The 12980-nt window shown below is 37.8% G+C and overlaps 2 protein-coding genes across 2 annotated transcripts; both read left to right on the top strand.

Annotated features, from left to right (window-relative positions):
- The first annotated feature begins 6150 nt into the window (after window positions 1-6150).
- Window positions 6151-7570, top strand: LOC145139099 (uncharacterized). The gene is made up of 2 exons (XM_079073043.1): window positions 6151-7498; window positions 7563-7570. Exons 1-2 carry the CDS (start codon window positions 6151-6153, stop codon window positions 7568-7570), a joined length of 1356 nt encoding a protein of 451 aa, XP_078929169.1.
- A 1691-nt stretch (window positions 7571-9261) lies between these two features.
- On the top strand, window positions 9262-12880 carry LOC145137340 (smr (Small MutS Related) domain-containing protein). The gene is made up of 11 exons (XM_079071486.1): window positions 9262-10252; window positions 10361-10386; window positions 10595-10714; window positions 11100-11182; window positions 11335-11570; window positions 11654-11730; window positions 11810-11866; window positions 11972-12039; window positions 12159-12265; window positions 12394-12464; window positions 12557-12880. The coding sequence occupies exons 1-11, from the start codon at window positions 9730-9732 to the stop codon at window positions 12677-12679; spliced, it is 1491 nt and encodes a 496-aa protein (XP_078927612.1). The 5' UTR covers window positions 9262-9729; the 3' UTR covers window positions 12680-12880.
- Window positions 12881-12980: the final 100 nt, after the last annotated feature.

Genomic DNA, 12980 nt, shown 5'->3' with positions numbered 1-12980 from the left:
TCAGCACCGAAGACGCCCACAGAAATCCGCCAATTCTTGGGTCTCGCTGGCTATTATCGCATGTTTATCCAGAACTTCTCTAAAATCGCTAAGCCCCTAACCACCCTGACACAGAAAGGTGTAACCTTTAGTTGGGGAGAAAAGCAAGACACTGCGTTTCAAACCTTGAAGCAGGCCCTATGCAGTGCACCTATCCTGTCCCTTCCCGAAGGGACGGAAGACTTCGTTGTCTACTGTGATGCATCCAACTAGGGCCTAGGCTGTGTGCTCATGCAGCGAGGAAAAGTTATTGCCTATGCCTCGAGACAACTGAAAACACACGAAGTCAATTACACAACTCATGATCTAGAGTTGGGAGCAGTAGTCTTCGCGTTAAAGATCTGGAGACATTATCTCTACGGAACCAAGTACACCGTCTTCACCGACCATAAGAGCCTACATCATATCTTCGATCAGAAAGAGTTGAACATGATACAGAGGTGATGGGTAGAGCTACTCAGTGATTACGAGTGCGAAATACGCTACCATCCCGGCAAGGCCAATGTGGTAGCGGATGCCCTCAGCCGAAAGGAGTATTCAGGTCGTAGAGTGAAGGCACTGACCATGACCATCCATTCCCAATTAACCGCACAGATCAGAGAGGCTCAGCTGGAAGCCTTAAAACCAGAAAACATGTCGGGTGAAGCCTTGAGAGGAATGGAAAAGAACTTAGAGGTCAAGGGAGACGGAATTTACTATTTCATGAACCGGATCTGGACCCCGAAGTACGGTGGTTACAGGGAGGTTGTCATGAACGAAGCTCACAAGACTAGATACTCCGTTCACCCAGGTTCAGATAAGATGTATCTGGATCTCAAACAACTCTACTGGTGGCCGAACATGAAAGCAGAAATCGCTACCTTCGTGGGCAAGTGCTTGACTTGCGCCAAGGTGAAGGTAGAATATCAAAAGCCCTCAGGTCTACTTCAGCAGCCAGAAATACCTGAGTGGAAGTGGGAAAGGATTACAATGGATTTCATCACAAAATTACCCAAGTCTCCGAATGGGCACGACGCCATCTGGGTAATTGTTGACCGACTGACTAAATCCGCCCACTTCCTGCCAATCAAGGAAAACTTCAAAATGGAGAGACTCACACGAATCTACATTCAAGAGATAGTTCGTCTGCATGGAGTGCCTGTGTCCATTATCTCCGATCGAGATAGCAGGTTTACCTCGAGATTTTGGCAGTCACTGCCGAAAGCTCTTGGAACTAAGCTGGATATGAGCACAGCTTACCATCCACAGACAGATGGGCAGAGTGAGAGGACCATTCAAACGTTGGAAGATATGTTGAGAGCTTACGTTATCGACTTTGGCATGTCGTGGGACACTCATCTACCCTTGGTCGAATTTTCCTACAACAACAGCTATCATACCAGCATCAAGGCTGCACCGTTTGAAGCCCTGTATGGCCGTAAGTGCAGATCCCCTCTGTGCTGGGCTGAGGTGGGCGACACGCAGCTAGTCAAGGGTCAAGTCCCCGATAGTACTCTCACAGGCCCATAAATCATCAGAGAGACTACTGAAAAGATCGTACAAATCCGGGAACGATTAAAAGCTTCAAGAGATAGACAAAAGAGCTACGTCGATAAGAGACCAAAACCCTTGGAGTTCCAGGTTGGTGACTTTGTTCTGTTGAAGGTCTCACCCTGGAAAGGCATGATACGCTTCGGAAAGCGTGGAAAGCTGAATCCAAGATACATAGGACCATTCGATATCCTCACAAGGATCGGTTCTGTAGCATACAAACTTCGCCTACCACGAGAACTTAGCAACGTACATCTCGTCTTCCACGTGTCGAACCTAAAGAAGTGCCTGTCCGATGAGACACTTGTGATACCTCTCGATGAGATCGAACTAGACGGCAGCTTACACTTCGTGGAAGAACCCATAGAAATCATGGACCAGGAAGTCAAACGAACAAAACAAAGTCGCATCCCGATAGTGAAGGTTCGCTGGAATGCCAAGCGGGGACCTGAATTCACTTGGGAGCGCGAAGATTCAATGAAACAGAAGTACCCTCATCTATTTTCGAGTCCATGATTTGTATTCTGTGTCTGAATTTCGGGACGAAATTCCCTCTAACGGGGGGATGATGTGACAACCCAAAACTTTTTCCGTTTCCGTTATGCGATTTCCGTTAATGAAATTTGAATTTTATTAATTTTTCGTCAAACTTCTTGGTTTAGAAAATCACCTAGCTTTATATACGAGTCGGAACCAAAATCGCGCGAAAACCCGAATATCTCGAAACATCAAACAATTTCCGGCCTAAGTGAGTTTACGGCCGTGCACCCGTTTATGGCCAGTAAAGGGTGGACCCCCACCACCGATCACGAAGTCCCCTATATATATGAGACCCCCACCCTCATTATAACCTTCTTGGCCGCAAACTCTCTCCTCCTACCTCTAAAACTCTTGACCGTAAACTCCTAAAACACCCTTATTTTTCCGTAAAATCATCGAGAAGCACCATTGGGAGTCATTGCGGAGCATCTAGAGCACGTTTCACGTCGAAATCAGCATCTGTGTTCTTAAGTTTACGGTCGTACACACTTCATATCTTCAAAGGCCGTAAACCCTGTTCTTGAATTTACGACCGTAAACTCATCGAGTCTTCAAAAGTCGTAAACTATTCAAGAGACAGTTCACGGCCGTAAACCTTGCTCACGACCGTAAACTCTGTTAACGGCCGTAAACCTCATTCACGGCCGTACACACTTTTTGAGTGGTGCATTTGTCTGAAAATCCACTTTCCTCGATTCGATCTAGTCCCGGAAACACTCTTAACCGAAAGCAATTGTTTTTCCTAACACATTACCTAACGAAATCGCTAATTCAGATACATTTATGTATTTAATTGTTATTAGGATTTCGTTAAGTGCCACGCTATAACTCGAGAGTCTTCATTCAGTCTGTTGAATCGACGCTTGTGCACAGCTAACAGTGAGTTCATACCCTTACGCTTTTCATGATTTTTTTTAAATGTTTTCAGGGGGGGAATACAAGCCAAATACAAATGATTTTCTGAAACTAATACAAAAGGGTTTTAACAAGTATAAAACTTATGCAATTGATTCAGACAAACGATTTCCACGTTTTTATAAACTATTTAGATATTTTACCCCCTTTTTGTACTATGTTGAGCATAAGGGGCGCTTTCAACATACAATCATGATTGCATAATTTTCAGATCAATATACGAACCGGATATTCTATATTCATGAAAACTATAATAGGTATAGTTTTGGGGTTTTCAATGCACTGAGTTATACATTGCTAAATATATAAACTATGACAGATTTAGTTTATTACTACAAGATTACAATGATTAATAATTATTGAAGTATAATTATTACCTTATACGGTATTCAACGGATTCAAATACAAGAGAGCAATACAGAAGTACATGTAAACTAGATTATACAGAATTGTGAGACTCTACTTCAAAACGGTACCCTTAGGTGTACTGAATTAAATCCTATCGCAGTATAACCAGAGTCTCTTGGAGGGAGAGCGTGAGATTTGTGAATAGATCTATTCGGGACTGACAATCCCACACCTGAACTGCTAGCTACAGTTAGGCAGGCATGCCTGGGGTGACAAATGTCATAACATCCGACGCCTGAAGAACGTCGTAGAGGTCACTAGGTCATATCAAGCATGGTTATACGACTCACAATAAGTATAAACTAACCTTTGTTTACGGGTTCCTCATTAGCTTTATTTTAATTAATAGAACTATTATACATTACACTGGAGGATTCCAGGGATACAACAACTGACTTTATTTTAAATAATAAAACTACTATACATACTGGTGGTAGCCAGGGTTTTCAAACAGAACATACTATACAACTGGTGGTAGCCATGGTTTTCAAACTGAACATTCCATACACAGAGGTTTTCATACGGAATTCATCATACTATACATATTGGTAGTAACCAAGCATACAAACTGATATGTTTTATACTACAAAGGATACCGTAACAAACTTTCATAGAAGGAACTGGTAACATCATGTTTTTACCAGTGGCGAAGTATGTATGGGGCCAGGAGGGGCAGTGGCCCACCTGATTTTTGGGCTAGAAATAGGAAATATACTTCAAAAAATTTAATTACAAGGCCTGTTATCTTCAAACTTGGGCTTTGGCCCCTCCCGAATCAGACTCCAAGCAAGCATAGTCCGACCGAATCAGACTCCAGAAATCACGTTCGGTTCTTTGGTTCTTCCCCAATTTCGTTGAATCGTTGCTACTTGCTGTCGCTGAATTGCTGCTCGCTGAGTCGTTGTTGGCCTGTTGGTCTCACACTCTCACTCTCGCTATCGCCCATCGCACCAAAAATCAGGTATGAAATCCCGAATCTTGTTCTTTCTTTTCCAGTTCACTTGTTCTTTGTTCTGAATTCTGATTGAATGTTGTGATGCACGCCTGCACTGTTGCTGCTGTTGCCTGTTTGCGAGTTACTCCTCTTTTCTCTCAATCTCTCGGTCCAAACTCCAAATTAGGGGTTAGAATTTCTCCTATCAATTTGTCAATTTGGTTTATCTGATTTGGTGTAGGAATTAGGATAGTAGGATTCTAGAATTTCTCCTGTCAATTTGTCAATTTCTCCTGTTTGCACTGTTGCTGCTGTTGCCTCCTGTTTGCATTGTTGCTGCTGTTGCCTTCTAGTATATTTATTCTAGACAGTGGACACCAAGCTGGAAGTATGGAATAGAAAAAAAAATTGATTTTTTTATGCTTCAAACAAAACTGATTAACTGAAAACAAATATGGATGAAAACCTTAGACTATTTTTATAAAATTGATTTGGTTGTCAATTTGTCAATTTGATTTGGCTGTCAATTTGTCAATTTGATTTGGTTTTACTTTTCAGTTTTCACACACTGCTAATTGTTAAATGAGTTATTGATTATTGTTCTAATTTTGATTTTGATTGAATCAATTGTTCCTTCATTTTGATTTTTATAGATATAATCATGGGAAAGATGAAAACCTTAGACTATTTTTACAAAAGAAAGGCAGATGATAAAGAAACTAATCATGAAAGTGAAGAGAGTAAACGTCACAAAGCTTCAACAAGTGAGCCACAACCGCAAGAAACGGAAAATCAACAAGAGAATGAGCCACAACCGCAAGAAAAGGATAAACAACAAGAGAATGAGCCACAACCACAAGAAAAGGAAAATCCTAATGAAGTTGATTTGAAGAATCTAGAAAGAGATCCCGCTAAACGAAAGCAAATGTGGGATTATCCGGTTAATTTAAGATAACAAGTGAGTCGAGCTTATATGAATTTAGGACCTTTCCAAATACATCTTAAGGAGTATCAAGCTAAAGGTTCAACAAAACATCCTCGTAGATTCAAATATTCTTGGTTCAACATTTTCCCTAATTGGCTAGAATATTCTCCAACAACACACGCTTCTTATTGTTTATTTGTTATATATTTAATGATAAACCAAGTGTGTGTCATGGTTACGATGCATTTACTGTTAAAGGATTTGACAATTGGAAAGAAGTTAATGACAGGAAAAATTGTGCGTTCTTGAAACATATTGGTTGCTCACAACATAGAAATGCTGTTGCATTTGTTGAAAACTTGATGAACCAAGCAGCACACATTGAAAATATCATAGTGAAGCAAAATGAAGCGCAAATATTGAAGAACCGTTTACGCTTAAAAGTGTCAATTGACATAGTTCGTTGGTTGACCTTCCAAGCTTGTGCTTTACGAGGACATGATGAAACTCTTGATTCCAAAAATCGTGGTAATTTTCTCCAACTTCTAAAACTTCTAGCATCGTATAATGATGAAGTTGCAAACGTTATATTAGAGAAAGCTCCTTATAATTCAAAGTATACTTCTGCGGACATTCAAAAAGAAATTCTTAGTATTATTGCAAATAAAGTTCGAAAGCATATTCGTAGTGAAGTGGGGGATTCATACTTTTGTGTGATGGTTGATGAGTACGGGATGAGTCTAAAAAAGAGCAAATGGCGATAGTTTTGAGATTTGTTGATGTGGAAGGAATCATACGGGAAAGGTTCTTGGATTTGGTTCATGTTAGGGATACCTTATCATTAACCTTGAAAACAAATATGTGGAAACAACTTTTACACTATCAATTTGATGTTAGTAAAATCCGTGGCCAAGGTTATGATGGTGCTAGTAATATGAGAGGGGAATGGAACAGATTACAAGCACTTGTTCTTGAGGATTGTCCTTATGCATATTATGTTCACTGCTTTGCTCACAGATTGCAACTAGCCTTGGTGGCTGCTTCAAGGGAAATTATTCTGGTTCACCAGTTTTTCACAAACTTAATTTTTACAATTAACGTAGTTTGTGCTTCCAGTAAGCGTCATGATGAGTTACAAAAAGCAAAGACAACTGAGATTGAACAGTTATTGGAACTAGGTGAAATCGAATCAGGTAAAGGATTGAATCAAGTTGGGACATTAAGAAGAGCTGGTGATACACGTTGGGGTTCTCATTTTCGTTCCGTTTGTAGTTTGCTTAACATGTTTGCTTGTACTCGTGTTGTTCTCCAAGGAATAATTGATGACGTATCTGCTACTTATTCTCAACGCGGAGATGCTGATGCAGCTTACTGTTATCTGAAATCATTTGAGTTTGTGTTTATTCTTCACCTGATAAAGGAAGTAATGGGAAAAACTGAAATACTTTCTCAAGCTCTACAAAAGAAATCCCAAGATATTCTTAATGCCATGGAGTTAGTTTCAGCAACAAAGGAGGGTCTAAATGATTTTAGAAACAAAGGATGGGAGTCTTTACTTGCACAAGTAAAGTTTTTTTGTGAAAAACATCAAATAAATATGCCAGATATGAATGCTCCATATACTTCTACTCGATACCGGCCTCGAAAAACAGACAATCATGTTACTTTTGAACATTTTTATCGAGTGGATTTGTTTACAGCCACATTGGACAAACAGTTACATGAGTTGAATAGTAGATTCAATGATCGGGCGATGGAGTTGTTGAGACTTAGTTCTACTTTAGTTTCTAAAGTGATTAACGTTGATCAAATTTGTCTTCTTGTTGAGAAGTATTATCCTGAAGATTTTACGGAGCAAGAGAGGATTCAATTACGATATCAATTGGAGATTTTTAATATTGATATCACAAAGAATCCCAGACTAAGTGGTGTATCAACTATTGCTGACCTATGCAACCGTCTTGTGGAAACTCAGAAACGTGAGACATACTATTTGCTTGATAGAGTGGTTCGGTTAATCTTGACACTTCCAGTTTCTACCGCAACAACAGAGAGGGGATTTTCAGCAATGAAAATATTCAAGAACCGTCTTCGCAATAAGATGTCAGATGATTTTCTCGCAAACAACTTGGTGATTTACATAGAAAGAGAAATTGCTGAAAACATTGATTCGAAGTCTATAATTGATGAATTTAAAGACATTAAAGGTCGTCGGGCTGAGTTGTAGGTGTTTTTGGTGTTTATTTGTTCAAAACAATTTGTTTTTTTAAGAACGTTAATTTCAATTTATAATACTTTCGCCCCCCCCCCCCTAGTTAATTGTTCAAGCTTCGCCACTGGCTTATACTAAAGAAAATATTGGATTTTCTTGGAAACATACGGACATTTTACAAGATACATCAACAAGTTTTCACTACAAAACATAGCTTATGAACTCACCAGCTTTATGTTGATACTCTTTCAAAACTGCTTGTATTCTTAGGAAATCAGTAGACAGGTACCTTCCGGAGTTCTGAGAAGATGAAGAATATGGAATCATGTCTTTTTATTTTGCTTATACTTCGATGTATGGAAACAAATTAAACAGATGTAAACCCTTTTCATATACGTATTCAATGTAATGGTTGTGTTTACTATGATTGCTATGATACAATTGTTGTGATACTACAAATGACGTCTTCCACCCCTGAACGTTTCCGCCGTTCCGGTTTGGGGGTGTGACTACGCTCGGCGTATAAAAAGTTACGCTTAGCGTAGGCACCTGATGTCCAACTTTTCATTTCTTAACATATAAGGTCAGCCCCCCAAACTTTCAAATCTATAGTAAAAGGACGTCTTAATGGATAAATTATTTGACTTTATCTATTTGTATGCTTACAAAGAGCACAAAACCAAACGCTAGGTCCATAAAGTTCAGACTCATGCATGGATGATGAGAGTGACCAAGCTCCCATTTTTATGACTTTACAATCCCAAAAACGTTTGGGAATGACACTCAAATGGTTTGGAATAGCTCATTCTCACATAGACCAAGGTTATGGGGACAAAAACATATGAATCTCAAGAGTAACTAGATCCAACATGAAAACTCATAAAGATAGAAACTTTATACCTTATGGAGGAGGATTATGGGATGCAAATTCCAGATCTACAAAGCTTGAAGCTCCCAAGTGCTTCCCCAAACACTCTAAGATCTCAAAACTCTGACAAGATGGCTAGGGTTTTGTGGTGACTGCTTAAGAGGGTGGAGGTTGAGCATGGAGAGGGTCGCAAGGAGTTAGAGCCTTTAAATAGGGCTCACAACCCTTAGGGTTAAGGTTTTTGTCCATCGCACCTATGTTCGGCGTAGCTTTTCCTACGCTCAGCATAGGTCATAAAATCCCCACATCCAACTTCCCACCTATGCTCAACGTAGGGGACTATCCTACGCTCAGCGTAGGGTAGAATTTCGCAAATTAACTTTAGACAAATAATAATACCTATAAGAATCGGGTATTACAACGGGTACACATTAGTTTTCTAAATTGATTCATTAATGTGAGATATATCATTTAATGTTGAATATGTATGACAACTTACCAACTAAACAATAAATATGTCATGTCATCTACTGATTTAAAATAACTGGTTTATCATAAGATCAAAGATCAAAGATGTGATTTGAACAAATGAATATAAAGACAATAATTGACTATATTTTTTGTACTTCTTAAACTTGAGTGACGTTTTTAAACATTTTTAATATTTAATTACCCGTTAGTCATTTTTCAAAAATTTAGTCTTTCCCTCAATGGCTAGACCACTTAGATGGCATTTTTAAAATTTGTAATCCTGTTGAATTATATCCGAAAAATTCGTTAATTATTTAGACAGTTGCCAAAAACAATTATGGTGGAAATTAAGATTTCGAAATGGATTAGTTTTAGTATTTTAATATTGAAAAGCCCCACACCTATCATGAAACGAATGGAGCATTTTAAGTTGACTTCAATGGCTTCCGAATCCGATCATCACATAACTCCATCAAAACCGTTCTTCGCCACAACTTTGTTGGTCGTCACATTCTCATAGCAGTTTCTTCTTTTTACCCAAACCCTTTTCCCCATTTTCGCCTCGTTCAGTTTTTGTTTATATCCAAGTTAGGGTTTTTGGGATCTGGAATCATTAAGTTGTCGCGATCTCATCCTAATAAAACCCTAATCTTGGACCAAAGGATTTACGTCTTATTCTTTTCTTTTCCCAAAATTGCGGATTTCCCCTGTTTCAGTAATCATGTTTCTTATTTTCCATACATTCGATCGATTTGCTTATCTCGCGTATTTCATCCGTATATGAATATCTATACAAACGTATACATATTCCTATAACTGTATATTGCTGTGTACAACAATAATTCCTATAACTTTATATTGCTGTATACAACAATAACTTTGGAGGCATGAAGCATTCAAAAAAGAAGAAGAGGCCTAGACCTCCGGTTCCGAAGACGAAGCAATCGGCTGAATGTGAAAACCCTGCCCCTGGTCAGATTGATGACCAATCTAGGGTTTTGAACGATTTGACAGAAGGAATTGCTTCCTTCTCCATAGAAGAAACCATTGAGAATTTAACTGAAACAACTTCGAATTCAAGTGCTAATAGGGACGATGATTCTGCCGAAAGTTTTGGAAATTCGACTGAGACTTCTAGTTCAAGTGGAAGCTATGCTTTATCGAATTGTGATGGTTATAATCATAGGATTGGAGGCAAGGTTAGTAAGGGACATAGGGGGAATAAAGTGATAGCTGCAACTGGAATGGTGTCAACTGTATTGGGGAAGGATTATGTGAAGAGAAGAGGGGTTTCTAAATGGAAGGGATTTGCTGATGAAGGTGCCAGCCATGAAGATGCTGAACAGTTTTTGTGCTCGATGCTTAGTGATGATTGTGAATTGGGCATGGATTTGGTCAAGGACGTACTTTGTGAGCATTTTTTTGTTTATAATAATTTATGCAGCTTATTCTTTGATTTATGATTGTTTAATATATATACTCATTTCTCTAATGAAGAATCTATTTGTTATTTGGCAGGTCAGACTGCTTATGATGTTGAAAAGGTAATTTTTGTCATTTTCAAGCACATTTTTGCTTTTTTGCATTAGTTTTTGTGGTCATCTTGGCTCTAGATTAATCCATCTTGTAGTATATATTTGAAACCAAAATTAACAATGTAAAACTTTAGTTGGACATAATTACCAATGTTTTTTTTGAATAAATATGTGTTTTCTTTATGGTGATGTTTGTGTAATATTATATTGTCTTCAGGCATTGGACATACTGCTTGAATTAACTGCTTCTTCATCTGAACTTCCCAATAGTGGTCAACCTCACACCTCAAACACACAAAGTAAAGATAATAGGGCTCCTCTAGAAGCAAGTTACAATGTAAGTAACATGTTCTTCGTGTATATTTGAAACAGATTTTTGAAATTATACATTTGCCAATGAATTATCATTATCTAGTGTACATTTGCAAGTTGGTTTACAAGTCTACATGTTGTCTTCTTTATTGATGAATTGGAAGAACATATATCTATAGTGGAGTAATCGGGTTCCTCCATTGTTATTTAGAAGTTGGAGGTAAAAAGTATTATATGAACTAGTAGACATTGGTAATCATTAGTTGGTGTTCCTTTTTAACTAATCCAGACAACACTTAATGGCTTTAGATATGGATCATGTGAAAATGATACATGATCACCATGAGTTTTGACAGAAATTGTAGATGGTAAATTAATATATTCTTGTGGCTATGATATCTTTATGACAGTTAACAAATAGGACTTCAGACTTAGCTTCATCATCTAAGAGTGATCTTCACAGTAATATATCATATACTGGCTGTAATGGCAGGTAAGAGGTTCTGACTGATTATCTATATTACTTTCTTTTGTAGTGATATCAGATGATTTTGGTGTTAATAAAATCTACCCAAATATACACATAACTGATGTCATGAAAAGTAATCCAACAACTAAAATCAACCATATGTGTATTCCTTTTAGGAATTATTTCGATGTTCTTGCTAATAATTGTGGAAGTGGTCCCCCACCTGGCCCAAAAACATCCTCTGAACTGACCCAAGATGTGTTGGAATCTCTTTTCTATACACGAAAGAGTTCAAAACATGAGCCAGGAAGCATGAACTGGAGGAATGTAGTAAAAAAGATGGAGTCTTTTGGGCAGATGCTTGATTATCCTTCAGAAGCTAATGACACAACCAAAAAGCAGCATGTTTTTGGTAACCAAAATTTTGTTATATCTGTTCAAAATTCAAACCAATTGTTTTAACTGGTAACTAACTTGTGTTTGTGTGGTGTATAGCTAAAGGGGATGATTATCATAACTATAGGAATACTGCAAGCCAGCATTGGGATTCAATGAAGTCCTACTATCACAAGGCATTTTTTTTTTTTGGGCATCACTTTTTAGGGTTTTGATTATTCTGGTTTTATTTAAGATGAGCTTTGTATTGTCCAGGCTGCAACTGCATATGCAAGTGGAAAACGGGAATACGCAGCATATCTCTCAGATCAGGTATTAAATGGAATCCATGTAACTTAGTTTAAATAAATGGAATTTTAAAAAATTGCTACAAAACCTTTATGATTCCAGATAACAAAATAATAAAATTTGATGCAGGGAAGGATGTGTAATGAAAAGGCTCGACAAGCAGATGAAAGGGCAGGCCATGATATATTTGATTCAAGGTTTGTGACACTGAAAGAAAATGGACCTATTTCTATTTGATCCGTTTGATGACATTTATGTAAATAGATTGAGTAGTTGGGTATAATATAATAATAGAATGGAATGGAATATTATGCAGGAACAAGACGTTTGAGAATGTGATAACAATTGATCTGCATGGACAACATGTGAAACAAGGGATGAAGCTTTTAAAACTCCACCTATTATTTGGGGCATATGTTCGTTGTAAGCAAACCAAACCAAACCAAACCAAACCAAAAGCATCATCTATTATTGTTTCTTCACTTTCTAATTGTTTTTTAATCGTTATAAATCTTTCTAATGACATTTTTTTTTGATTGTGTGATGTACAGCTGTTTGGGTGTTTAGAGTTATCACAGGATGTGGGAGTCACGGACTAGGGAGGTCAAAGCTTAAACAGTCGGTATGAGTTATGAAATTATCATATATTTCTTTTTTTCTTCAATCATAGTATTTGGGATTTGTTTTAAGATGTGAGTGAGATGGTTTTTGTAGGTTGTTACTTTGTTGGAAACAGAAAACATAGATTGGAAAGAAGAAAACAGAGGGACTTTGCTAATCAAACTTAATGGGCAGAGAGAGTTCAGCTTCTTGGACTCTGGGAGTGACTCAGAGTAACCATTTTACTTGAATGTTGTATGTTATGTTGAAAGAAAAAACAAAGATATTAATTATGAAATTGTAAAGTAACCTAAGGTGGTTAGTTGGTCCGGTTTTAGACTCAGGCTCAGGATTAGTTGTAAATTGAGCTAGTCCTTTTTATTTTATCTTTTTGTGTATTCATGCATTAACTTGAATGTCAGGAAATCTTTTTTGTTACATCTTCTGTCATCATGTTTTATGCACATTTACACACAACAGAGGTAATACTTATGTTTACGTGGCAAATGAGCTTTTAAAACTTAATACCTGTCTTTTA

This window comes from Lactuca virosa, chromosome 9 (genome assembly GCF_052849685.1).
Source record: "Lactuca virosa cultivar CGN04683 chromosome 9, Lactuca_virosa_CGN04683_v6, whole genome shotgun sequence".
NCBI lineage: Eukaryota > Viridiplantae > Streptophyta > Magnoliopsida > Asterales > Asteraceae > Lactuca > Lactuca virosa.
This window is presented reverse-complemented; position numbering and strand designations above follow the sequence as displayed.